The sequence below is a fragment of the Chelon labrosus genome (assembly GCF_963514085.1).
Source record: "Chelon labrosus genome assembly, chromosome: 5".
Classification (NCBI taxonomy): domain Eukaryota; kingdom Metazoa; phylum Chordata; class Actinopteri; order Mugiliformes; family Mugilidae; genus Chelon; species Chelon labrosus.
In genome coordinates, this window is record NC_140341.1 from 12,062,940 (window position 1) to 12,087,434 (window position 24,495).

Consider the following 24,495-nt stretch of genomic DNA (forward strand, 5'->3'; position numbering starts at 1 on the left):
AAGATGTAGCTCTAAAATACGAGTCAATTTCCTGCGGGGCTTATCAGAGCTGGTTGACTGGCAAGTGAGCAGCAGTGGCTGTCAGTTGTCAGGATTTAAACTTAGGGAGGAAATGAGACGTTGGGGAGTGCTCTGAATATCCCACAACGATGGGATGAAAATTAGTGAGGGGGGGGGGGGGGGGGAAGAACACCCAGCGCACTTCGCTAGCCATAGAAAGGAATGCATGCTTCAGTGGTGTGGTTAGTATTTACAAATCATCTAAATAGAAGTGGAGCGCTAATCTGTCATCCGCCTCAGCCAGAGCAGTGTTAGAGCTTCCCCTAGTGTGTTTTGAATAGATCCAGTACTTCACTGGCTGCGGTGGCTGCATCAGACTGTCTGGATGACAGACACATCTTCCTCCCTTCATTAATCTCCATTTAGTTCTGCACTGGTGGGAGGGAGAGGGGGAGGGGGAGGGAGCGAGGCCGGCGAGTGAGCGTTGGGTAGGGGAAAGAGAAGAAGAGCGAGATTAAAGATATGGCAGGTCATGAAATCGAAAAGGAGATGGAGGATGGTGGAAGAAGGAGATGGAGGAAGGGGAAAAAAAAGAATGAGGAGAAGCAGAAATTAATATTGAAAGCGAAGGTATAGTTGCCTGGGAGATTGGTGAGAAAAGTGGAGGGGAGGATGGTGGGAGCGTAGACGAGTTAAGGGAGGTAAAAAGTGGAGAAAAATTGAGACAGGAGAGAATGGCAGGAGGAGGGAAATGGAGCCTGCTGTTTGATCTTTAACAGGATTATTTTTCCCTGCTGTCCTTTTATTTATTTGATTTCCCCTCATATTTATTCATATGTAAATGCTGGCTTGCTGCCAGCAGGAAACCGTATCAGAGTTCTTCGCTGCACTGAGTCTTCCTCGTGACTGTGCGTCAGCCATGCACGGAGCCATACAGGGTAATCCTAAAGGGATTTCTGTGAACCTCTGCAGCCCCGCAGTCGTAGGCTTGGACACGGGCAAAGATGCAGCCGACTTAAGTAGCTTCGCCGCGGACTGAATTTCCTCTTTGGGTTCTTTTGTTTTAACAGCTCGACCTTTAGAAAATGGTGTTTGACTACGTGGCCATCTGTTTGTTGTCTCTCGCATGTGTATAGAGGGAGATGCTACTCCGGCTTCCTCTCCGTACGCCATCCATCAGCCCGTATTGAAAGACACTACACCAAGCTGTGGCCAGCCTGTGCCCTGATGATTATTTAGATTCTCTCTTTTTTAAAACCCAGGGCTTGGGATTTGTTTGGTAGTCGTCCTCTGGGAGCTGATAGGGCTTTTCCAGGCTCCTGTTTGAGTGGGTTAAACCCTCATCTGAGAGGTAGGCGCTGGATTCTGTAGTAGATATTGATTTGGTCTCCCTCTCTCAGATTACAGGACCCTGGCACAGTTGATTGTCAATAAGGCCGTCAATGGGGGAATATATTTAATCTCTGTGGCCTGTATCCAAACAGGATTTAGTTATCTCTTTATTTGTTTGTACCAGTCCTAAAAAGCTAAAGGGTGTCTTTTTATTTGACATCGATGGAAGCGCACTAATGTCATTTAGTGTCATGTGGATATGTAAGTGCATTATAGAACGTCTGTGTATGTACATATGCTTAACTTCAAAAGCTTCTCATATGGGATCTGCAAGGTCTTTCCGGTCAATAAGCAGAAACAGCAAAGGGCACCCATAGTCCTCTGTGACATGGCCGCACGCTTCGCAGATTCCTGCCCGAGATTCAGTATATTCTGCCTCCCTTGAATATATAAACAGACCCATAAACGTACACATGTAGACCTAGGAGAGGCCGCCGGTGTACAGACGCTAAACACAGACGTGTGAGGGCTTCTCATACGCTGAGTCTATAAACCAGACCATAAGGTGTGTGTGTGTTTGGCCGTACAGTGAGGAGCATAGCCATTAGAGCGGCATTGCAGATTGTCTGGTAGGGCGCTCAGGGCCACAAAATGCAATTAGATTCTAGTATAAAATATTTATTTCCACAACATCCACTGTGCACCAGAGGAGCCTTTACCCACTGTGAGCTTAAATATGAAAATAGTATATAAAGTGCATGCCTGAGAGAGCGGCAGATACAATTTCTCAGCGTGGGCTTGTGCTCGTGCGCCTCCTCTGCGCGTCTGTGGGCACAAATGAGCGCATGCAAATAAACATGAAGGCTGTGCGCGCTAATACGCGGCTACTGGCTTTTATTACTTTTACATGTATTTGAAATGATTGCGTTTTGATTAACTTTTATACAATAGGGGTCAAATTACGCCGGTACGCGTATTTTTTTTTTTTTTATTAGTTTAAAATTGATTTCACTTGATTTCACTTCAGCGAAAGTGATTGTTGAGGCCTATCCTAACAAAATGATAGGCGTATAATGTCGGGTTACCAAGCTTCACGCGTTCTCATATCTGAAGGATTATTAATTTGTTATTGCATTCATTGCGTTATGTCCAGTGCTCAAATGTAACTTAGTTCATTTACAGAAGAAGTGTTGCCTGACGGCTTTGACCTCTTCTTCTCTATGGTGTTTGGTACCAGAGAATCAATACATTACCCATCAGTCAAGAGTCAGTTCACCTTGATCGTGTGCACACTGCTTTGGGTTTTGGGTTAGGGTTAGAAAATGCCGTCTGTGAAGTTAAAGGCCTAAATTAACAGGTAAGTCCGTAGTTTATTTGTCAGTGTTTTGCCGTTTTAAATGCATTGTTGTCTACTTCCCAACTGAAATCAACCCTCCACCATTCGCCACTACACCTGTGACTGAGATCTACCCACTCATCAGAAAGTTGGAGGGTGCCCACTTCAACCGATTAAGTAAAATCATATCAAACTGGCAGGGCGCTGCACAAATTTAGCAAATCATTTTCTTTTTTTCCGAGTGCCCGTGCCCTTACCTGAATCCGCCTCTGCACGCTCACAGCACTTGTCAACAAGTAAAGAATCAGGTCCTAACTGACGGCGGTTTTTATGCTGAAGTCGCCGTCTCCTCTCCAGCTCGTATAGCGAAGTGCTTAACAATCTTGGCTGATCAGTCTTTCGCGGTGAACTTTGTGGAGTTCTTAAAGCGTTAGATTTTTAAATATGTAAAATGCCGAGACAGGTGAACCCCGACCGCGGGAAGCTCGTAACTGATAGAGGCAGCAAGCTGTGAGCTAGAGCTGCACTCTCGCTGCGTCTTACCGACCATGTGCCTGTGTGTTTGCGTGGGTAGATGAGTGGGTGGAGGCCAAATGTTAAGGAATAGCCGTATGGACGGTAGTTAATATATGGAACCAAAGTCTGGGTAATAAAGTTATCCTAATCATATTTGCTCAAACCACAAGAGACAAATCTGGGCGCGGGACTGAATGTGATTTTGTGACGCATGTACGGAATTTAAACGCTTATGCTAGGTTTGTGTGTTGAGGTCGAGGTGCCAGATGTATAGTTTTGACGCATTTATTTGTGTTTGTTAATGCGCCTGTTGAATATTTATATGCATGTGTCTATGTGCAATATCTCCGTGTATGTATGTGTGTGTTTCTTGGCTGCACTGGGAGGATTATTGTAGATTTACAAGGCCTGGTAACAATGAGCAGACCAACCCCAGGGACCCATACTCAATCACTATCACAATGAAATGCTGCTAATTCCTATTTAAAGCTGCCACACAGGCACTGCCCTCCCCACTCCCCAGGCCGGGGGAAGAGCAGGAAGCGCAGAGGCAGAGTAAAGAGGAATCCATGTTCTGTTAACTCCCGTTGCTGGTTTCGTCTCCGTGAAATGCTCTTCCCTCCTTGGTGTTAAAGAGGTAGCGTCGTGGGACTAATGTGTTCGCCACCGGAGAGCCGAGCGTGTTAGCGTCTGTGTCGTTTGTCTTGGCAGTGCCCACCCAAAAGCCACGTCCTCTCCAGCACCACTCCTCACTGGCGAGCCGCTGAATTATTCAGAAGTTTCAGACGTAAAGGGGATTGCTTTAATTCGTGGCTTGCAGGTTGACGTTGGGGCTGTGTTGTTATATTAAACAATGCCGTAATTTACAATGTCAGCGCAGTCAATGCAGGCGGCAGCAAGGACGTGATTTTGTGTCGCTGGATTGTGTCGCGCTCGTGGACAGAAGTGCTGTGTCTGTTTTTCTGTTTTTTTTAATCTCACTGTACGGTATTTGCTGCCTGCGCCTACACAAGCACATTCGTTTAGAGAAAAGCTTTAATTGGACTCGGAATCAGGGACAGAAATCTCCAGCTACATTAATATTTTAGAGGAACGCGTTGGACAAGCCCGCCTATCTTGCTGTTCTGTCTTTTTCATCTTTTTTTTTTTTTTTTTTTTTTTCGGTCTTTCGCTTGCTGCCGGACATGCACACAGGTGCAAGCGAATACACTCCCTGTATGCACACGAACACGCTGCCTGCACAGGGTGTTTTTAGGAGCTTCAATACTTTTTTCTCCTTTTGTGCATTAAGTGGAATAAGTGATTGGCATCAGCTCGCTTGAGAAATTCCATTTTACTTGCACGCTGGACCCGCGGCTGCATGCAAAAGCTGGCGATCAAACACACATGCACATGTACAGTCTTTAAACTGGGACGCTATTGTAATTGGGGTAATGATTTTTGCATTATTAATGAACTGGCTTCACACTCATCTTAATTGAAAATGTTCTTTTATCTTTAGCACACGCTCATTTATGCTGTCCAGCAACACAAGCGCCTTAATGCGTAAAATGTAGATAGCACATGTATGTATGCTCAGTGAGGGGTAATATCATTCTTTTACTGGCTTTGTGTTATGAGTACACCACATGCAAATTGATCTATAGATTAAATAACCGACTAGAACTCTAATAAATGTGGGTGATGAATCTAGGTCAGGGTCTAGGGAGGTGAGAAATTGAGGGATTATTTTCGGGAATGAGCAAAAAGGGGGCTGCGATTGATCGAAAGGGGAATCGATGATGGGCATGAGCTGGAAGGTGTCATTGCAAGAAACCCAGGTTGCGAGAGAATGGATCGGTCAAAAAGGGGGAGGGATGGAGAGGAGATAAGATTGAACAGGAGAAAACATGTCAGGGCGTGTGGCGGGCACAGCACGAGCGACACTTCATCAGAATGAATGATATCAATAACAGGTTTTTATTGACCCGTTCAAGTCTCAGTCAATAGCCTGCATCAGATGCCGGTGGATGATGATGATGGATAGACCTTTCTCTCTCGCGTTGCACCAGTCCTTCGCGGGCGCTATTTTCCCGCCTTTGTCTGTATGTGTTTATCATGGGAACGGCGCTCGGGGCTAGGCTTGGGGCAGCGTGTCATTAACTCCTCCGGCCCCCGAGTGCCGGCCCTCGACGGAGATGTCTCTTTAATGACCAGATGGATAGACAGGTCATTGCTTCCGTCGCTCTCCCACCGTCTCTCTCATTGTCAATTCTTCTGCTATCACCTTGATTTAACATCGCATTTCTTAGTCAACCCCGGGCCATGACATTGCTTATTTGTTTGGCTTATTTTTGAGACGTGGATTTACTTTGTTTCGTGTTAAAAGTACAAACTCATCTTCTCTCATCTCAACAGATGGAAGAGACTAAAGGAAAACGCACGAGCGATATCTCATTCATCGCTCGTATTCGTTATCAATGAGATGCTTCAGGTGAATAAATCATGAAACATATGACACATAGTAAATGACCAGTGACCAAACATAACATAAGAGTTTATTTAGAATTGACTTGACAGCAGAGTGAGGCCAGCACAGTATCCACAAATATTATGCGTCTTCCTCTGAATTTACTCCCACATTACGTCCTTGACTATTCAGCACCACGGATAGCTCTGTTGACGCAGTCACAATGGAGCCCAATTTTGAATTACACCGCTTATCTGCAGCGATCGGCACAGTTAACCACTACTGGCTGCGACGTCCACTTAAAACCCCCATTTTCTTTGTGTGTCTCCTGGTCTCCTGTCAGCGGTTACATTGCATGTTTTGGAGTTTTCCCCCAGGCTGTAAGTTGTACAGCGGGTAATAGAGGTCATGTGAAATGCTCATTCTCACAGCCCGAGGACACTAAACTGAACGGTCAATGAAACTTTTGAAGAGATAACTCTGGAAGTTTTTTTTGGCCGGGCTGGACTTTTGTCTGGACGTGCCGGTCTGCCATTCGTTCACAGAGGACTTGTGCCACTCACAGGTTGTTATCTGACTCAGACATGACTGTCGCAGGAAAACAGTGTTACAACCAAAGTTGCAGCCAAAGCACAAAAACGTAAGAGGAGATTGTCTTCCCCAAACATTTGCTGCTTCTGTAAAGGCCCCAAAACGACATTTACTGCTCGTAGTAAGAAGTAATTTTAACTCAACAGTGATGTCAACCTAGCTCATAGTTGTTTTTGTGCCTAATCATATTGGTGTTGGAGGCATTAGATGATTAACATGCATAATTTAGGAAGGTATAAGTATTTTATTGTTTTATTTATAAGTGTTGTAGGTATGTCTTAGGTCTTATGTCCCATTGTACTTCGTTCGTTGTCAATACTAACTTTTGCTGTGGGCCTGAGGGTGCGGAAAGCCATGTGCATTTCCCAGCACACATAGCCACCAGCTGCCGCTTTTTACCACACAGCCAAGAAGCATCTCCGTGAGGGCTTTCTGTCTGTTTTTTTTAGCATTTTATAAACATAAGCAGGCCTTAGGGAATGACTTTTACAAAAGATGCAAAGTTTACAGAGAGATCTGAAGCAGAATAGCCTGTGTAAATGAATGAAAACAATCTTCATTATTCTGGCTAAGGTTGGGACTACCTGTTTTGTTTTTTTTGAAAGCATTGTTGTGTGTCTGTGTGCGTGTGCGAGCGGGGAATTTAACACCCTTGTATTCCCTCCTTCGTTCTTCCTTCTCCTCTTAGGTCGCGAGAGGGAAGAGGGAGACGAGCACGGGTGATAATGACTTGTCAAATTAGAAGCGATGGAACCTGCAGCGAGTGTAAACACAATTCGGGATGTTCAGATGACATTTTCCAAGCTGTATTTCTACTGGGGGAGATTAGCAGAGTGACAGCTCAGCCTGAATCTCATGGATCACAGCTGCACAATGGAGAGCACCAGCACACACACACACACACACACACACACACAGAAAGAGGGAAGAAATTACTGGCATTTTAATACAACGCTGCAGACTGGCACCTGCACAGGCAGACACAAAGATTTCCCCCTTGCACACACTTTGCATTTGAAGCTCTTGTAGTTTTAAATATGGGCCTTTCTTTCCAGCCACGGTCCAGTGGACGTGGCTCAGCCAGTCACGGCCGGCGTATGGATTCATGTCCATGTAGCCAGCCCACACCTTGTCATCATGATGGATGGCGTCCACACGCAGCCTTGACTTTATAACTTATAGGGAGTTTATTTGCATGTGTCCTCATTGCCAGTAAAAGTGCGCATGATGTAGTAGAGCCGCAGACGCTTTAGTTGTTAGAATATTAGAGGCGCCTGTTTCCCGGCGTTCTATTTTACGCATGGCCGTCCTCCCCTGTACAGCCGAACACCATGAACGGCGCTGCTCATTTCCCAAGTTCGCCTATGAAATAAAGAGCCATTTACGAGGAACAATGTCCCCGGCCACCGCGTCTCCCTCTATCCTGCCCCCGCTATTGGCGAGATACTATTGAGAGTCCCGGGCACATCAATTTGGGCCTCAAATGACTTTCTCCAGCTGGCCAAATCCTGACAAGCTTTCTGTTCTCCTTAAAAAGACCCCCTTTATCATCAAAAGAAAAGGAAGAAAGGATGAGCGAGGGCAAGAGAGAGAGAGAGCAAGAGAGAGAGGAAAGTCAAAAAGCTAATGTCTCAGTGACACCCTTTCGCGCACAGCAGGGGAAATTTCTGTTCTATAACGGGTTCTGGTTAATTTGAAGTCAATTGGAGAGTTATTAAAAGGATCTGAGTGAGCTGTGCTGAACTTGGTCAAGGGCAACAAACCCACTCTGGTTTCCGTGTGAAACAATAGAAACAGGACTGTCACCTTCAGGCAAACTTGAAAGTTTCTATGACGTGTCCTGTAACCACTTCTTATACTGTATATGTTGACTTTCGGAGTTATTAGAGCCAGAAATACATACGCCTGCTGTTTCTTTCGGAGCACCTGCTTAAATTCTTCGAGGTAAATCTCATTTTTGAGGATTTGCTTCAGTTTTAGGTGTTATTTTTTTGGTTTATCTCTCAAAGCTTCATGTTGCTTTTGAATTTACGCTGCCAATATGTATGCAAATGTCAACATCTACTGCCAGAAATTAGATTTCCTTCATTTCCCCATTGTTCCTGTATATCCTTCCTATATTCCTCAGATGCAGGTTCGGTAGTTTAATGCAGCACTGTTGTGCATCTTAGCACAATTTGCTGTCTCAGCACTACAAACAATATCAGGAAGAAAACAATAATAAAGCAAGCTGCAGACAAATGTAAGATCTGATTTAATTCACGTGTTTTACAGCATGTGCAGACACACACACACACACAGGCCACGATATGCTTATAAGTTAAAGAGGATAATGGCATCGGTTTATAAGCAAGGTTTATCTTTAAGTTATTTTTTGTATTTGTATTTTCTGCATAATCCAGGCCCAACAGTAAATATGTAAAACTACTGGGGGGAAACAATCTATGTAAATTAAACAGAAGGGAGGAAGAAATACACCCACTGGGGCATTGTAGACTTTATAGAAGACATTAAGAGAGTTTATTAGCTTACATCTACACATACGATTTGTAATAGTGGTGGCCATTTTAGTCCATGTTTTTACAGCCTTTGCAGGGCGGGTTTGTTTTGCCATAGCGAGACCACAATGTTCACAATCGTTCTTAAAGTAAGAAGCTTTGAAAGCGAGAGCTGAGACGAGAATATTTAATGGATGTTGTTGTTGTTCTCTAAGGAGCTGCAATAAAAATAAGATGTACATGACTAAAAGCAGGAGAAGAAGAAACTTTCTACAAAGTAAAAAATACTTACAGGGTAAACTACTGGATTCTTCATTGAACACAATACCGCTTTGGACAATTAGCACAGGCATCCCAAATTTAGGTTTGCACAGACAAGACAATGGGAACATATTCACTGAGCGTCTCAGCCGAGGGTTGTGTGATAGCTGCATGGCGGCGGGCCTGACAGACATGCTGCTCGTACGCTTTATGCAGTCTACACATCACATCCTGTCACAGTTTCCCTTGTCTCTTTCACTCTTGTTGTTTTCTCTCTGTCTATCTTTTCAGTCCTTAGTTACTAAGCGTTCGGAAATATGAGTTTAAACTAGACAAAGGTGCGTATTACTGCGGCAGGGATCCTAGATGTGAGGCCAGATGGCAAACAACTCATATTCATGACTTCTCCAGAAAATAAACAGATGGTAAAACATTTTTTATTCATCGTAACGTGCTGAAAATAGCATATATTATCAAATATTAGGTTAGACATAGGACATAGTGGGATATTTATTTCAAGTCAAATCTGTATTTCAGTATCATATTCATTCTAGTCGTGAAAGTAAGCAAAGGACAAGGAGGAAAGCAGATTTATTCAAAGCAGATTGATGTGCCTATAGTGAGACTCTCTTTGTTTTGTTTTGTTTTTTTGGGTAGAGAGCCAAGGTAGTTCACCATCTTTTTGAGAGAAATTATCTGGACTGTGCCACATTTGCATATAAATGAACAATGGTAAACTGTTAGTGAAAAAGGAATGATTTTGAGACAGAGAAATACAGAATAGCACAGCATAGGGTTGTTGTGCAGATATCAAGTTATTCATTGAGGCTGGAGTTTTCTGCGTTTTAAGAAGGACACAAAAAAAAAGGATGAGACTTTGTTGGTGTTCCCACAGACGGTTTAGCTAATCATTGATGGTTGAAAGTCTAAGGCAGATGTAGTTTGTGGCTTGACAAATTTATAACTATATATATATTTTGTGGTTTTCATCTGCCATCCAAACAAAACGTTAACTCAGACCATGTCAGGTCATCCTAGACCAGATGCTAGCTCCCATTGGACAAGTGAGACAATCAAAAAAAATCCAGGCTGCATTATCCGTTTCTCTTGTTGTGTTTGGCGATCTCAGATAACAAAGAAAGATGTTTTTCCCATCATTCTGCTAATTTGACCTTGCATTTGTGTAACAATAAAAACAACATCCTGCCGTGATATGATTCTGTAACAAGTCTTACACAATTCATTTCTATTTTCTGAGCTGAATCAATCGGGAGTTAACATAGAGCAATTTGATGGGATTGTTCTGTTTATAAAATTGGCAATAATAAAAAAAAAAAAATCTCATTAGCAAAATAGTGTTTTTTTTTTTTTAGCAGAAAACCAGAAGGAACATAAAACAGGACAAAATTAACAAAGAGCAGATTTAGTTCAGGCAGAGCACTGATTAAACTGGAGGATTTATGGAGTTACATCCAGTCATGTTCACACAGGTCGTGATAATAACCATATTTTAATGTTTTTTTTTAATGTGAAAATACATATATCAGAGCAGGATCCTAATTGCTGCTTGAAATTTTTTGGATGCTCTCGCAAGCAGCGAAGCTTGTTCCAGCCAAATGTAATCAACTGCTATAAATGGTCACTTTGTTACATAAGTTTCTCTGACTGAGTCATGTTTCTATGCTAATGCAAACAAATGTTCCACCATGTGTATCACGGTAGGTATCGGGATGAGCAGTTCGCACCGCTAATGCAGAGTCCTGTTACACAATTTCAGAGGAATGGCAGCTCTATTTTTAATTTCTGAATCAAATGTTTCATGTACACCAATCAGCCATAGCATTATGACCACCTCCAAAGCAGTTCTGACTCATCAGAGAACGGACATGGGCCTTCTGAGGGTGTCCTGTGGTGTATGGCAACGGGATGTTGTTAGTGGGGGCCTTTGGGTCCTATGGATTGAGGGGAGGGGCCTCTGTGGATCATCCCACAGATACTTGATCAGTTTGGGATCTAGTAAATTTGGAGGCCAGGTCAACACCTTGTGCTGTTTTTTTTAGTTGTTCCTAAACCGTTTTTGTGTGTGTACCTGTGTCAGGCTGCATCCTGCTGGGGATGGCTGCTGGGGTGGGGGTGCCTGGTCTGGTCTGGGTGGGTGGTACATGTCTAAGTAACATCCACATGAATATCAGGTCCAAAAGTTTCCCAGCAGAGTGTTGGATTGTCACAAGATGGTCAATGTTTTTCACTTCTCCTGTCAGTGGTTTTAATGTTATGCCTGTTCGGGGTATCTCCTGATTTATTCACTAAGTCCATGTCTTTTAACTACTACTATTATCAATATTTTAAACTGAAATGTGTGCACTGAAACAAGTGGATAGAGATGGAGACAGTTAATATTGCATTGCTTTGAAGATACATTCTCATTCTGTGCACAGGCAGGGACACTCAGCAGAAGTGTTGGCTAAAAAGACAAAGCCGGTGATTTACGACGACACCTGGGCTTCTACCTCTGCAGGTTAAGACTCAGGTTCTGGTCAGCTGTATTGATCCTTGATTGAATAATCCCGAGGCTAACGGAGAGAGAAAGAAAAAGAGAATGATGGCAAGGTAATAAGCTTAACAGCGCAAATTGAGATTGGTGCCTGAGCCCATTTCGAAGACTAATGTGAGAAAGTTTTTCTGTTAGCGATCACGTTATCTGAGCATGGAGGACTTTTCGTACTCATGCGTGTAAGCACGGGAGAATCAGGTATTTGTGCAAAGATTATGGCTGCTGTTTTTATCTTATCCCGGGGCTTACTATCTAGTGCAGTGAGCCTTAAACTATAGATTCTGCACAATTACCTTGAGTGGTCAGCGTGGCTCTTAGCCCACACTTGCACAACCAGAAAATCAGGTACTAGAGCTACAGTTTACAATTAGCTTTACCCAAGAATACAATTTCCAAAATGGATAATGTTGGTCATTTATTTGCTGTTACTGGTTACACAAGGTGTTTATTCTGAAAGGTAATAATCTCATTCGCGTGGAAATACAGTAAATTCTCCACCAGAATAGCAAACAATGAGGGAATTATTCAGTTTAAAGATCAGTTTGAAAAAGCCCAAATAGGCGATGGAGGAGGAAAAGGAAGGGAGCCAAGCTAGAGGGAAGAATTCGGCTGAATAGGGAGATAGAGATTTAGTCATGGGTGTGGAGTGGGTGTAAAGTGACGAGGAGAGAAAGAGAATTAGAGAGACAGAAAGTTATTAAGTATCCTTATCCACATATAGATCATTGAATGTCTTCCTGGCCTGCAAGAACCCTGCCGCCCACCCAACATCTGATAATTACACTTCATTAGGAGAGCAGGTAGCGATGAGAGAAGAGAGGCCAACTAGCGAGGGCGACGTGAGAGCGCGCGCGAGAGAGAGACGTGTAAGTAGGAAGCACACTGGAGCAATATAATGTTGTGGAGGGATCATGGGAGTTTGTTTATTGGAGGGGGGGGGGGAAGGAAAAAAGCAGGAGTTGACTTGGGTGACGTGTGGCCCACTGTGCCGTTGTGTGTTTGGAGCTTGGGAGTGTGCATTTGCCTGTTTGTGTGACTCTGGGAGTGTGTTCTCATGAATGTGGGTAAATTTATTCTAGCTCAGGGGTCTGTATTTATTGCCTTGGTTTAGTGTCACAGAAAGATGGACAGGTCTGCCTCAACACTGAATGTAATTAGGTTTCTGTGAGACACACGGGCGCACATATCCTGTAGCCTGACATTCCCCCTCGCTATTTTCTTGCACCAGCCGTACCTATGCCCCATACATCATGTGATGTAGCAGTGTTGGGGCGTCAGCAGCGGAGTGGCTGTTAAAGGAGTGCTGCAGCTTCCAGTGCTGCAGTGAGATTCAGGGGAGTAGAGGCTACTTCCCGTCAGACTGACAGCCACGTGGGAATGTGTCCATATGGAAACATCCTTTACAGTATGGGCTTGTCTGAGAGTGGCTGAACAGAATCGCTACAAATGTGTGATGTCCCAGAGGTGCAGGGGAAGGAGAAGGGAGAGCGTATTTGTGTGTAGATGTGTGTGTGTGTGTGTGTGTGCTGTCAGCTGAGAGAGTGAGAGGTGGGGACTGCAGTATTCCTCCAGCGGGAAGCATTGATTTTCCGGCCCAGCGTGGGGATGTGGGAAATGTCAGCCTCTAATTGAGTTGATAAAACCGTTTTGAGTCTCAGACGTAAATATGGTTTACCCCCTCCCCCCCACAAAAGGCCACCGCATTAGACAAGTCCCATTGGGACGTCTGTAAGGAATGAAAGGTCTCTTTCTTTGTTGTGTGTTTACATGTGCGTACTTTTATGCATGTTGCGTTTTATTCTCAAACAGGGCATGTGTGACGGGCGTGTTGCCACGGAACAAAACGCTTTCTTTCATGGCGAAACGGGATACAAGCTGGCTAGAATAAAACCACTTGTGTTGTGGCAGAGAGGCCAGGAATGGAGATTGACTGAGCGACGCAGAGGTCAAATCCATTAGAAGTGTGGAAGGTGAATAAAGAAAAGGATGAATGAAGCCTCCACTGTCCCTGCTGATTAGCAGATTGATATGCAGAGAGGGCAGAGGACTTACCTGCTGCTTTCAGCCGAAACTCACCCCAATGTAAGAAGATGAGTACAGCAGCTGTCAGTGGTTTAGGGGTTTTATTATCTCCTTTTTTAAACGCCCAAACGCTTAAAAACAACAGATGCAAGAAAAATGTCAATGTTACTCTTTTGTTAAATAATAATTGCACGTGAGCATGTTTCTTATTTTTGTCTGATATCAATAATATTAATTAACAACTGACAAAAAAGGCCTGCCTGCAGTACTTAAACTATTGTTAACAGTGTGCATCAATAAAAACGCTCAACAATCAAAGTAATCAAATTTAGAGCCGTGCTTGTGAACACATGTGGGTGCACACGCGTGTCTGTTTGCAACCACTGCTCTCAGTATTAGGAGTGATAATTAGACAGGATTTCACACATTTCACCACACACACACACACACACACACACACACGGGCGCGGCACACACTTTCTGTTTCTCTCACATGTGCTGTATGTAAGTGAACACACATTTGTGGCTACTGGTAATTACTGACATAATTAGGCAGACAACCATTCGTATGGGGAATGCGCACCCCGTGCAAACACGCACACACATGCACCTATGCGCGCACACACGCACACTGAGACACACATTACTTCCCTGGTAATTAAGAGTATTAATTACAAGCATAGCTGTCCCTGTGAGGCACTGTATCACTCACAGACTGGCACGCAGCAGGGTTCTTATTACTTTATCTCACCACACCATCACCGCTCTCTCTCTCTCTCTCTCTCTCCATCTCGCTAGCGTCTTCTCTCAGTCTCTCTGGTTACACATGCTCTCATGTACTCTCAAATACACACCTGCTGGATTAACAAATCGTAACTAATTAGTCAGAGACTGATAGCTGGCCATAGGTTAAAATCCAGTAGCTTGGGAACGAAGAGAGACATGTGTGCCAGAAGTAGTGCGCAATCGTCCTGTATGCTACTGGGGCTGTGTCTTTCATTTGCGTCCAGTGTCTTCTCAGCCACCGTGCCCTCTGGCTGAAGTACAGTTTTCAGATTAAGGTGGGAGATACAGGTATCCTTTGTGTTGCACACGATAAGATTTATCTGTGAAATAAAGTAACGCTCTCCCTACGCCGTGCGCGCTAACCTAGTCAGGCATATAAATCAAACCAATATCCTCGCATGTAAAAATGATCTGCAGAACTGTTAAACAAGTATCACAACTTGCTTTTAAGAGGTTGGGGAACATTCCAAGTCGGGGAACTAACCTTGCACTCTCTCGCGCTGGAGCCGTGGTGCACCCGCAGCATTCAAAGGTGCCTGACATCATTTAGGGAGATATTTTACAGTTAATTCCCAAATGTCACAGTGGTTGCGCGTCTGGATATTGCATAAGCTGTCTCTGCAGGGGCCAGGGTGGTACGCATGCCCTGAATGTGTGAGCGGCGTCAAGATAGCAGGAGACGAGGGAAGATGTGTCTAGCGCAGGCGTTACACAGCATATCTTCCAAACGCAATATGGAGCAAAAAGACATGAAATACACTGACATCCTATTCAACACAAGGCATGAAATGATTGTATAGTGGCGTGCTGTACGTATCTTAGTGTCTCATAATTAAAACTGTTGTTTTAGGAAGTATAATTGTTGGTGATCTTAATCGCTCTCATAAATTCTTGTAAATTAATACGAGGATGCAGAATAAGGCTTTATTGTTTCGCTGTTAGTGCAAGTATAATATTTCTTTGTATATGCTGCAAGCACACTGCAGCCACTTCTGTATGTGTAATGTACTAATGAATGTCTCCCACTTTCTCTCTGTGTTTTTTCCCATAGTGGACGGCTGTACAGACTGGTCAGTGGACTACCTAAAGTACCGGGTGCTTCAGGGTGAGCCGGTGCGGCTCAAATGCGCTCTGTTCTATGGTTACATCCGGGCCAACTACAGCCAGGCCCAGAGCGTGGGCCTCAGCCTCATGTGGTACCGCAGCTCTGGCCTTGGCCACAGCGACTTTGAGGAGCCCATCTCTTTTGATGGCGTGCGCATGAGCAAGGAGGAGGACGCCATCTGGTTCAGACCTGCTGACCTTCAAGACGTGGGCCTGTACTCCTGTGTCTTAAGGTATATCTGATGAAGTAACAGTCTATTCTAACACTATACCTAATTTAACTTCATAGCGACAGTCTGATTCTCTCAAACATTTATTGGCCTTTTTCCATACTTGTACTTTACTTGATCACGTATCTTTGATATCTGTGTACGTTGTGCACCGTACCCACACGCAATACTAGACTGTGTCCAGGTCCATTTTAAATAAGCACACAAAGGTCCAGAATAGACGTACTTTGGTCACACATCGGATCTGAAAGCTAGCTGAAACAAACTTAAGAAATCTTCTGCTGATGATGACACGCCATTAACTCATCATGTGTCTGGAGCACAATTTGTTTTCATGTCAATATTCAGAAGATTGGACTCCAATCACCAGGAGGGTATAGTTTCACATGAAGTAAAGCAAATAGATCTACCTCTCCAAGGTCAAAAATATGCCTTCCAGCACATCTGAAGTCCATCTAGCATTGTATCAGTTTTATGTGCACAAAAAGAAATAAAAAAAATCTACGTGTGTCTTAAATAAACTGAACATCTACACTGATCAGGCATAACATTATGACCACTGACAGGTGACGTAAATAACACTGACCGTCTTGTGACAATACAATGTTCTGCTGCGAAACCTTTGGACCTGGCATTCGTCTGGATGTTACTTAGACATGTAGCACCCACCTAGACCAAACCACCCCATAGCAATGACACTCCTTGATGGCAGCAGTCATCCCCAGCAGGATGCAGCCTGACACAGGCACACACACAAAAACGGTTTAGCAACAACTCAAACAAAACATGAAGAACAGTACAAGGTGTTGACCTGGCCTCCAAATTCACTAGATCCCAAACTGATCAACTATCTGTGGGATGATCCACAGAGGCCCCTCCCCTCAACTCATAGGACCCAAAGGCCCCCACTAACAACATCCTGTTACCAGACACCACAGGACACCCTCAGAAGGCCCATGTCCATTCTCTGATGAGTCACAACTGTTTTGGAGGCACAAGGGAGACCTACACAATATTGGGAAGGTGGTCATAATGTTATGCCTGATCAGTGTAGGTTAGTGCTTTAGAGGTGCTACAGGCCACATGTAAATGACATGACAAGACTCCGGTGCAGCTGTGTTTGACTGTATGCAGAGAGAGAAGACGTTTAATCAACTATGAATCAGTGTGAAACTGCAAACGAAGCTTGCATGCAAAAGTTTGTGGCAAATTACCTGCAACCTCATCACAAAAAGTCACCGCATGAAATATGCAAAACCACATCTGGATACGCTGCAGTCATTTTTGGAAACAAGTTCTGGGACAGATAAAGTTAAAGTTGAGCTCTGCTGTCGCAATACCCGAAGGTGTGTTTGAAGAAAAAAAAAAAAAAAAAAGCAGCAGCATTTGTGTGTTTGCTGCAGGAGTTGTATTTATTTCTTTTCACTTCAAAAATCAACAAAATAAAAAAAAAATAAAATGGAATTTGCCGAGGGGGGCCCAAGTTTTTGCATAAAGATGCATAAGGATGCAGTGAGATATAACTGGATACAGAGCAAAAACACAAACTCAAAAACACAAACTCCCTCGTGTACACACACACACACACACACTTTAGCCGGCCGTTACTGTGACTTTTCCTAATACAAGATGCATAATCATGTGGCAGTATCTTATTAACCTTTACAGTGGAGAACATCCCTCAATAAACGGCTCATTGCAGTTCTTCATTTCAGAGAGATTTTAATAAACCCTGTTAAAGGCCTCTTAAAGACCCAAAGAGGCAGGGTACATTGAGTGTGACCAGGGGGAGTGTGTTTGTGTGCGGTGATACCCCAGCCTGCTCTGCCTTTCATTACTGCACTCTGTAGCACTAATCCGTCACCAGCCCTTAAATGAAGCGCATGAACACAGTGTCTTTGATTATTGACGGTTTCTCGTAACGAGTCTCCGCTCTTATTCAGTTGCCGTGTTTGAAATTCTGCGAATATACTGTAATTATAATACTTTAATTCTGAGGGAACAGTGCGGTTGCCCTCAAGCACTGTGTTTCTCAGTGTGCTTGAGTTAGCAGGGGATGGGGGGAGTGGGGGGTGGATTTCTAACTTCTCAGATACACTAATCAGAAAGATTTTCCTCTGAGCTGAAATCAATTGTCTTTTTGTAAAGGAGTAAGCTTTTGAGTCGCTCATTGTAGAACACATGACCCAAACACTCTCCCCTAAAACTCCCTGCTGGCAAAGCGAGGAGTCTTCACTTCACCTCCTTTAGATTTCACACAGTATGCTTCAAACTCGTTCATTTATCTGAACCTAAGGCATTTGATTGCGCCTTCTATTAGAATTACTGGGGTGGATTAATATACAACCATATGACTATGGAGTTTAATCAACACATCCCTGACATATTATGATCGAAGGTTAGATACATACAGTGAGCTTTATAAGCTTGATTGCAAGACTAATGTATTGGTGGGTGTTTGATTTACTTAATATGCACCTAATAAACTGGCCAATAAACCATAATGAGTCACTCAGTCTGCAGAATCTCATCACTAATGCACGCAATTAAAAGCACATTACGTGCCGACGTATAGCGTTTCTACGTGTTAATTCTGTTTCAGTGTAAATTAGACCCAGTTCAGTATCTGCGACTTAAAGCTTCTTTCTTCGCTTTTGTTATATGGTTTACGTTTGACTAAATCTGTGTCCTCTGGGTCTCTTAGAGATATGATGTGATATTTTTTTTGTGTTAATTTCAATTTAATATAAATTAACAGGTCCAAGACGAGCCATCTTGCTGCCGCCATGTCTTTTTCGACAAGAAAGGATCCTTTAAGTACATGTGAAGCTATCAGATGAACCTGATGAACTGGAACACATACTCACTGATATCTGGCTGACACTTTTAACAGTCCTTAGCGGCTCACAGGGATTTATTCACACCTTTGATTCTTGAAATTACTGTTTCTGCATTTTTTTTTTTTTGTCAGGCCCAGAGGTGATGTCGAATCCACTTTAAGTACATGCCAAGGCCACATGTTGCTTAGATATTTTGACCGCAATGACACTGATTGCTCAGATGAGGTTCCTTGTTTTTTCTGGGGTCGGTATGAGATGCATGGATACCAGAAACGTGGAGGTATATTGACAAGAATCAGCCATTTAGAAGAGATGACGATCGCCAACTATGCGCCAAGTATTTTCAGAGCTAATAGTCAGTGCTTCCAGAGCCATTCTCTAATTTGAGATATAACGTGATAACACCGATGCAGCTAAACAGTGTGTCAGTGCTAATATCTTTATTGTATATATAGCGGGATAGTTTCCTATGGCCATGGGCGGGCTGATACATGCAAATAAATCCCTCTGCTTTAAGTGCAGCTTTTCACCGAAGCCCCGCAGATGTTTTTCTCAGAAAGAGATATGGAGGCACATGCGCGTATACTATGCGTGCGTTTAATACGTGCACGTGTGAATGGTTATCTTTGTCCTTCTCCGGCTGAAAATTGAAGTCTAATTGTCAGTTTTTGTGTGAAGGTGACTTCATTTACATACCAATCTCCATGTGCTCGCTTTCTTTCTCTTTTACTCCTTTGCACTTCCTCTGCCTCTCCTTCCTCTTCATATCATCCCACATAAGGTCCATAACACTGATTCACATCCATCAATCTTTCCTCCTCCCTCTGTCACTGCCACACTCGCTGCGTTTCACCTGATGAATTATTTTATAATAGTTCTGGTAATGAGTCTGTGTTCTGGAGTGGGTGAAATCATGCGCGTTTCCTTCCCGTGATTACATTATCCCACATGTTGGATTATAACGTGTGGAGAATTACAGCTACCGCGAGCTGCTGCTAATTTCCAAAGCAGCTACACTCAAATAGAATGTGACAGACGTGAAAGACACGGCAGGACTGTGCATCGACCCCCGGCTGTCCATCAATCAAGCCACCGCCACCGACACCTTCCCACAATGCCACAGGGCGCCTGCTGTGAATATTTAACATGCAGCGATGTCTTCCGTTGGCTCCCTGTGGACTTTAATGGCTCAGGTGCATGACTGTGAGAGGTCATCTCTGATCATCTCCCCATTATGTCAACAGGCGGAGGGGGTTGACTCCGTAGGTGTGTGAATTTGCCTACACGTGCTTGTGTGTGTCCATGTTTGTGTTGCTGAGGGTGTGTTTGCATTTGTTGTATTTGTTCTTTGGACAAATATATTGTCCAAGTGCGCTCTGGAAGCCCACAACATCACATCTTCCCACTCCATTCCCTCTAGATAGGAGGTACTGAGTCGATAATGTTAGATTTCAGCACCACGAGGGCATTGCTCTCTTGCAGTATCTTGCATCTTACTTTCGCTTCCTACAACACTTTCCAGATGCCCTTTTAGTCATCTTCTATGTAATACAGTAAAGGTTTTTTTTTTCCCTTCCTATTCCGTGTAGCTGTTCTTGCTCATTGCTATCTCTGGCCAGACTTCCACAGCTGCACATAAGCACATTTGTCTTTTAAGCATGTGTGTGTGTGTGCGCGTGCATGTGTGTTCATGTCTGCATCTGTGTTTTATGGCCCCGGGGGGTCAGAGGTGTTTATATGAGAGAGGTGACTCCCTTATTGCTTCCATAACCTGAGTAGATCATATGAAACCCTGTCATTTACAGTGAATGGGAGCATCTGGCCAGCCGTAAATGTAATGTAATGAAATGAAATGAAAGCCCATATGGCTGTACGCGGCACCTTCCGACCAAGTGACTGACCGAGTCAGATCGCAGCTTTGGCAGGGCCAGGCGGCGGAGGATAGGAACAGAGACAGGCATTCATTAAAAAGGTATGAGGATTTTTAAGGTGGGCCTGTTCAGAATCACAATCTGAATCTTTGTTGTCATTATACAGAAAGTACAACGAAACTGTGTGCTAGCCGATTCAGAGCAAAGAAAGCAAACTATCTAAACTAAAAAATGTCCAGAGATGTACAGAGATGCTGACACAGATCCACGCTTTAATTACCTCCAGACTCATTTAAGGCAACAGGGTTCTTCATGGTACATCATCCAACGCCCTTAACAAACTCCACTACCCTCACTGCTCAACTGTTCACCTGCTCATGACTCCCCTTTCTTAAAGAATCTCCACTGGCTCCCTGTCCCACATCAAGTTTTCTTTAGTCCCAGAGCCGTCCATTACAAGGCCCCCCTCCTATTTATTCAATCAGCATACTCCCTCCCACAGCCCCCATCACTCGGAGAGCAACCTCTTGTCCCCACCACTCAGGGCATAGCGCTGAACCTGGGGTTATAGGACCTTCATGTTCTCTCTACACATGCATCTGTAACTCCACTAATTGCCTGAACATCCCCTCCCCCGCCCACAAACAATTTGTGGGCGGGGGAGGGGAAGTTCAGGCAATTTAGTTGGTCTGGAGTCACTCCGATGGGAACTGATTATGACTGGCCTGGTTGATGTTTGCTGGGCAAGCCATAATCAAATTGTTTGGGTAAAATAATTGGGGCAGGCTTTAAGTGGTTGTGGACAAAGGTGCAACAGCGAAATCTGAGCACTGTTGAGTTGTTTTTTCTCTGTATTAGTTGAAATACTTTTAACATTTGGTTATCTTAGTTTGTTTATCAAGAATATATAGTTATATTTTTATTACATGTGGTGACCTACACACAGACGTCATATTGTCCTGAATGGATGGTAACGCAACAGCTCAACAGCAAAGGCATCCACGTACTTTTGACCACGCAGTGTAAGTTTTTTGGGGAACACCTTGTCACAGTCACTTTTAGGGAGGTGGCCTTTAGCGGGGCAGCACTGTGACAGCACAGCGAGTCTTCCTCCTTTGCTAGATGGCAACGCAAGATAGATGGCTAGGTGGTGAGTTGATGGTTGCCGGGAAACAAGGAGGAGGGAGTAGTGGCGGGTGTGATGACCAAGCAGCTTTCTCTTCCTTGTTGTGAGGCCATCTCATCATTTGTCTCTTCTCTGATTAGCATCCCCCGACTCCCCCCATAAATCCAATAGTGGTCATGAGCGTTCGGCATTGACTCAGTAAAGCTGCTGAACACGTCATTATTCCTAGACCCCGCAAAGGCAGAGGAGGGCGAGGGAGGCAGGCAGAGGAGGAACGGAAGAGAATAAAAATAACGTATCAAAGGGAGTGAACATAAGGATGTGAAATTATGGATGTCTGTTTCTGTAATGGCAAAAAGATTGATCTCAAGCTGCTTGTGTTGTTCTTCTCTGTCAACAGGAACTCCACCTACTGCATGAAGGTGTCCATGTCTCTGACTGTGGCGGAGAACGACACAAACCTGTGCTACAACTCCAACATGAGAAGAGCTGAGAAGGCTGAGCTCAGCAAGAGTAAAGACATCCTCTGCCCTGACATAGATGACTACGTTGAACCCGGCAAAGAGCCAGACATTGTGTGGTACAAGGTGGGCTTTCTACGTGACTGAATGTTGTTGTTAATCTGTGATTATATCGCTACGGCCGTATGATTGGTGTAGTTTTGTACTGATTTGTTCACATGAGTAGCCTTGCCTGAGGTTTATTTGTATTTTTTGTGTTGCCTTGAAAAGCAATAATGGGGCATCTGTCTTTGTGATTTTACAACCGAGAAATATATTATTGAATGGTTCATTGGTTTGTTTTCATCTAATTTCTTGGCTGTTTATGTTTAAAAGCCGTGTTGGATATGTGGTTCCAGATCACTTAGGCAGATTATGTATGCTGACAAATGATGTCAGTGAGATACTGAAGCTACGCAGTCATGGAGAGAGAGGGGACCGAGCAGAGGACAGCCGCGGAGCTTTTTAATGAACACAAAACTTCTATGAGACGAAACATTTCGCAATGTCACTCCGTGCCCTGTGGAAAGAGCGCATGCCCTCCAAACGCTCCTGGTCCCCGATCTTTATTCAGCATGCGCCTCCTCCTCCTTCCTCACCTGGGCTCTTGCCTTTCTCAGGTCAGGCACGGCCTGCGGACAACAAAGTGCAACCCAGAGAAGTGCTCGGGCCAGACTAATCACAGGCAGATCAGTAGTAGATTAGCTGGCCGGCCTCGACCTCTAGGTTTTTCCAGAATTCAATTACGGCCTGGGTAATGACTGGGAGTGCTGGAACCCAGAGTTATTTGGACCACCATGGAGCCGCCGTGATTGAATTCGAAGGTTGCCGGGAGCAACTGTGGAATAGAATCCGCCGAGCCATCGTTGTCCCTGCCAGAGCACCAAGGAGCTGGAGAGAGGATCATGTCATGAAGTCATTCTCAGCGCCTGCACACACACACACACACACACACTCTCTCACATTCACAGCACAAACACACTTATTTTGCCAACAGAGACTACTGTAAATACAATTGTCTGTCCTCCATGGCCTTGGTAGAATATTGAATAGAGAATATTCAGTTCAGAGCAATAAATCCTGATCAGATAAGTAGGATAATGGTTAAGCCTTATCATTTTACCATATGGAAATTGTATGTCAGAGTGCCAGGCTGTGCTTCCCGACCACTTCTCCAGATCAAACAACTTGAAATTGTATGGCTATAAATTTATTATGAAGCAGAGTTAAGGTCTTAACCACAGTATTTCATTTCGTGTGCTGTCCGCATTTCCATCTGTCTTTTGTCAGTTATTACGCATCTGACTTCTCAAGTTATACATCAGTAATAGGTTTTGTCCTGTCTTTGTCCTTCTCTAATATGCAGGAGTGCCGCCCCAAGCAGTGGCGTGCCAGCATCATCCAGAAGAGAGATATTCTGTCTATCCAGGAGGTGAAGGAAGATGACATTGGGAATTACACCTGCGAGATCCAGTTTGGTGGCTTTGTGGTCAGAAGGACGACTGAACTCACAGTAACCGGTAAGTCCTCTGGAAATTTTAACAAAAAAAAAAACAAAAAGTGTGTTTTTGTATGTGCAGGTGGACATTTTATTTTTATTTTTTTTAAATCACACACACACAGACACACCACCGAGTACAGAAATGATCTCCTGCTGCTGTGTTAATTGCTGGGGGAGGTTGAACGCTGTGGCCTGGCCCCTATCCCTTCGTCTAACTCAGCACTTTCCAGTCAGCCAAGCACTGCTGAAATATTTAAGGCTATAGGCTAAACCCCTTCACACTGAGAGCTAAAGAGCCAGGACCAAGGTCAGGAGATTTACAGCACACTTACTCTTTGTTTCTATCCATCTCTCTCTCTTTCTCTCTGCCTCTCTTCCTTTGCCCTGTACGGCTGCAAAGTGAGTACGTGGCAAATGAATGCATTCAGATCTTGAGACATGTAGGAAACTGGTGCTCTAAGCTTGTGTCAACTTCTGTGGTTAGGCTGGATGAAAACATCTTGTGAATTTAGTTTCTCAGTCCTTTTATTTCTTTCAAACCAGTCTAGACACTCCCACCTAATGTATTATAGAGTGAACTGATCTGAAACTGATACTGCTTGGGTTGCTCTGTATTATAAATATGTATATTTAAGATCAGAGAATTAAAAGTTCCAAGCTGGTATTGGCATCAATATAGATTTTTGGTAGATTCACCCATTGCCCAAGCTTATCCAAGTGATCCATGCATTTACAAAATTCATCAACTTTGTGTGTGAGGGTCCAAGTGCGTGTGTGTTTGTTTGTGGCGTTTATTTGTCTGACTGGTCACTGCGATACGAGGGCGAAAGGAATATGGGGTTTGCTATTTGCTATCTATCAAAGATAAACAGGAAGATACAGTAGATACATTAAACGGAGCAGGGTGTACCACTGGATAAGATTAAATGTTATCCTGCAGGTATGACTTTGAGGCTGGCTGCAGTCGTGATTGATGGG

At 43.9% G+C, this 24,495-nt stretch overlaps 1 protein-coding gene across 1 annotated transcript in view; it reads left to right on the top strand.

Annotated features, from left to right (window-relative positions):
- The window catches only part of il1rapl1a (interleukin 1 receptor accessory protein-like 1a), a gene marked incomplete at its 5' end in the record, with an annotated part of 122,958 nt that overhangs the window by 22,248 nt on the left and 76,215 nt on the right, over positions 1–24,495 (top strand). The window contains 3 exons of the mRNA XM_084544855.1: positions 15,397–15,682; positions 21,917–22,103; positions 23,383–23,536. Coding sequence (XP_084400981.1) covers positions 15,397–15,682; positions 21,917–22,103; positions 23,383–23,536 — 627 coding nt within the window. The remainder of the gene's footprint in view (positions 1–15,396; positions 15,683–21,916; positions 22,104–23,382; positions 23,537–24,495) is intronic.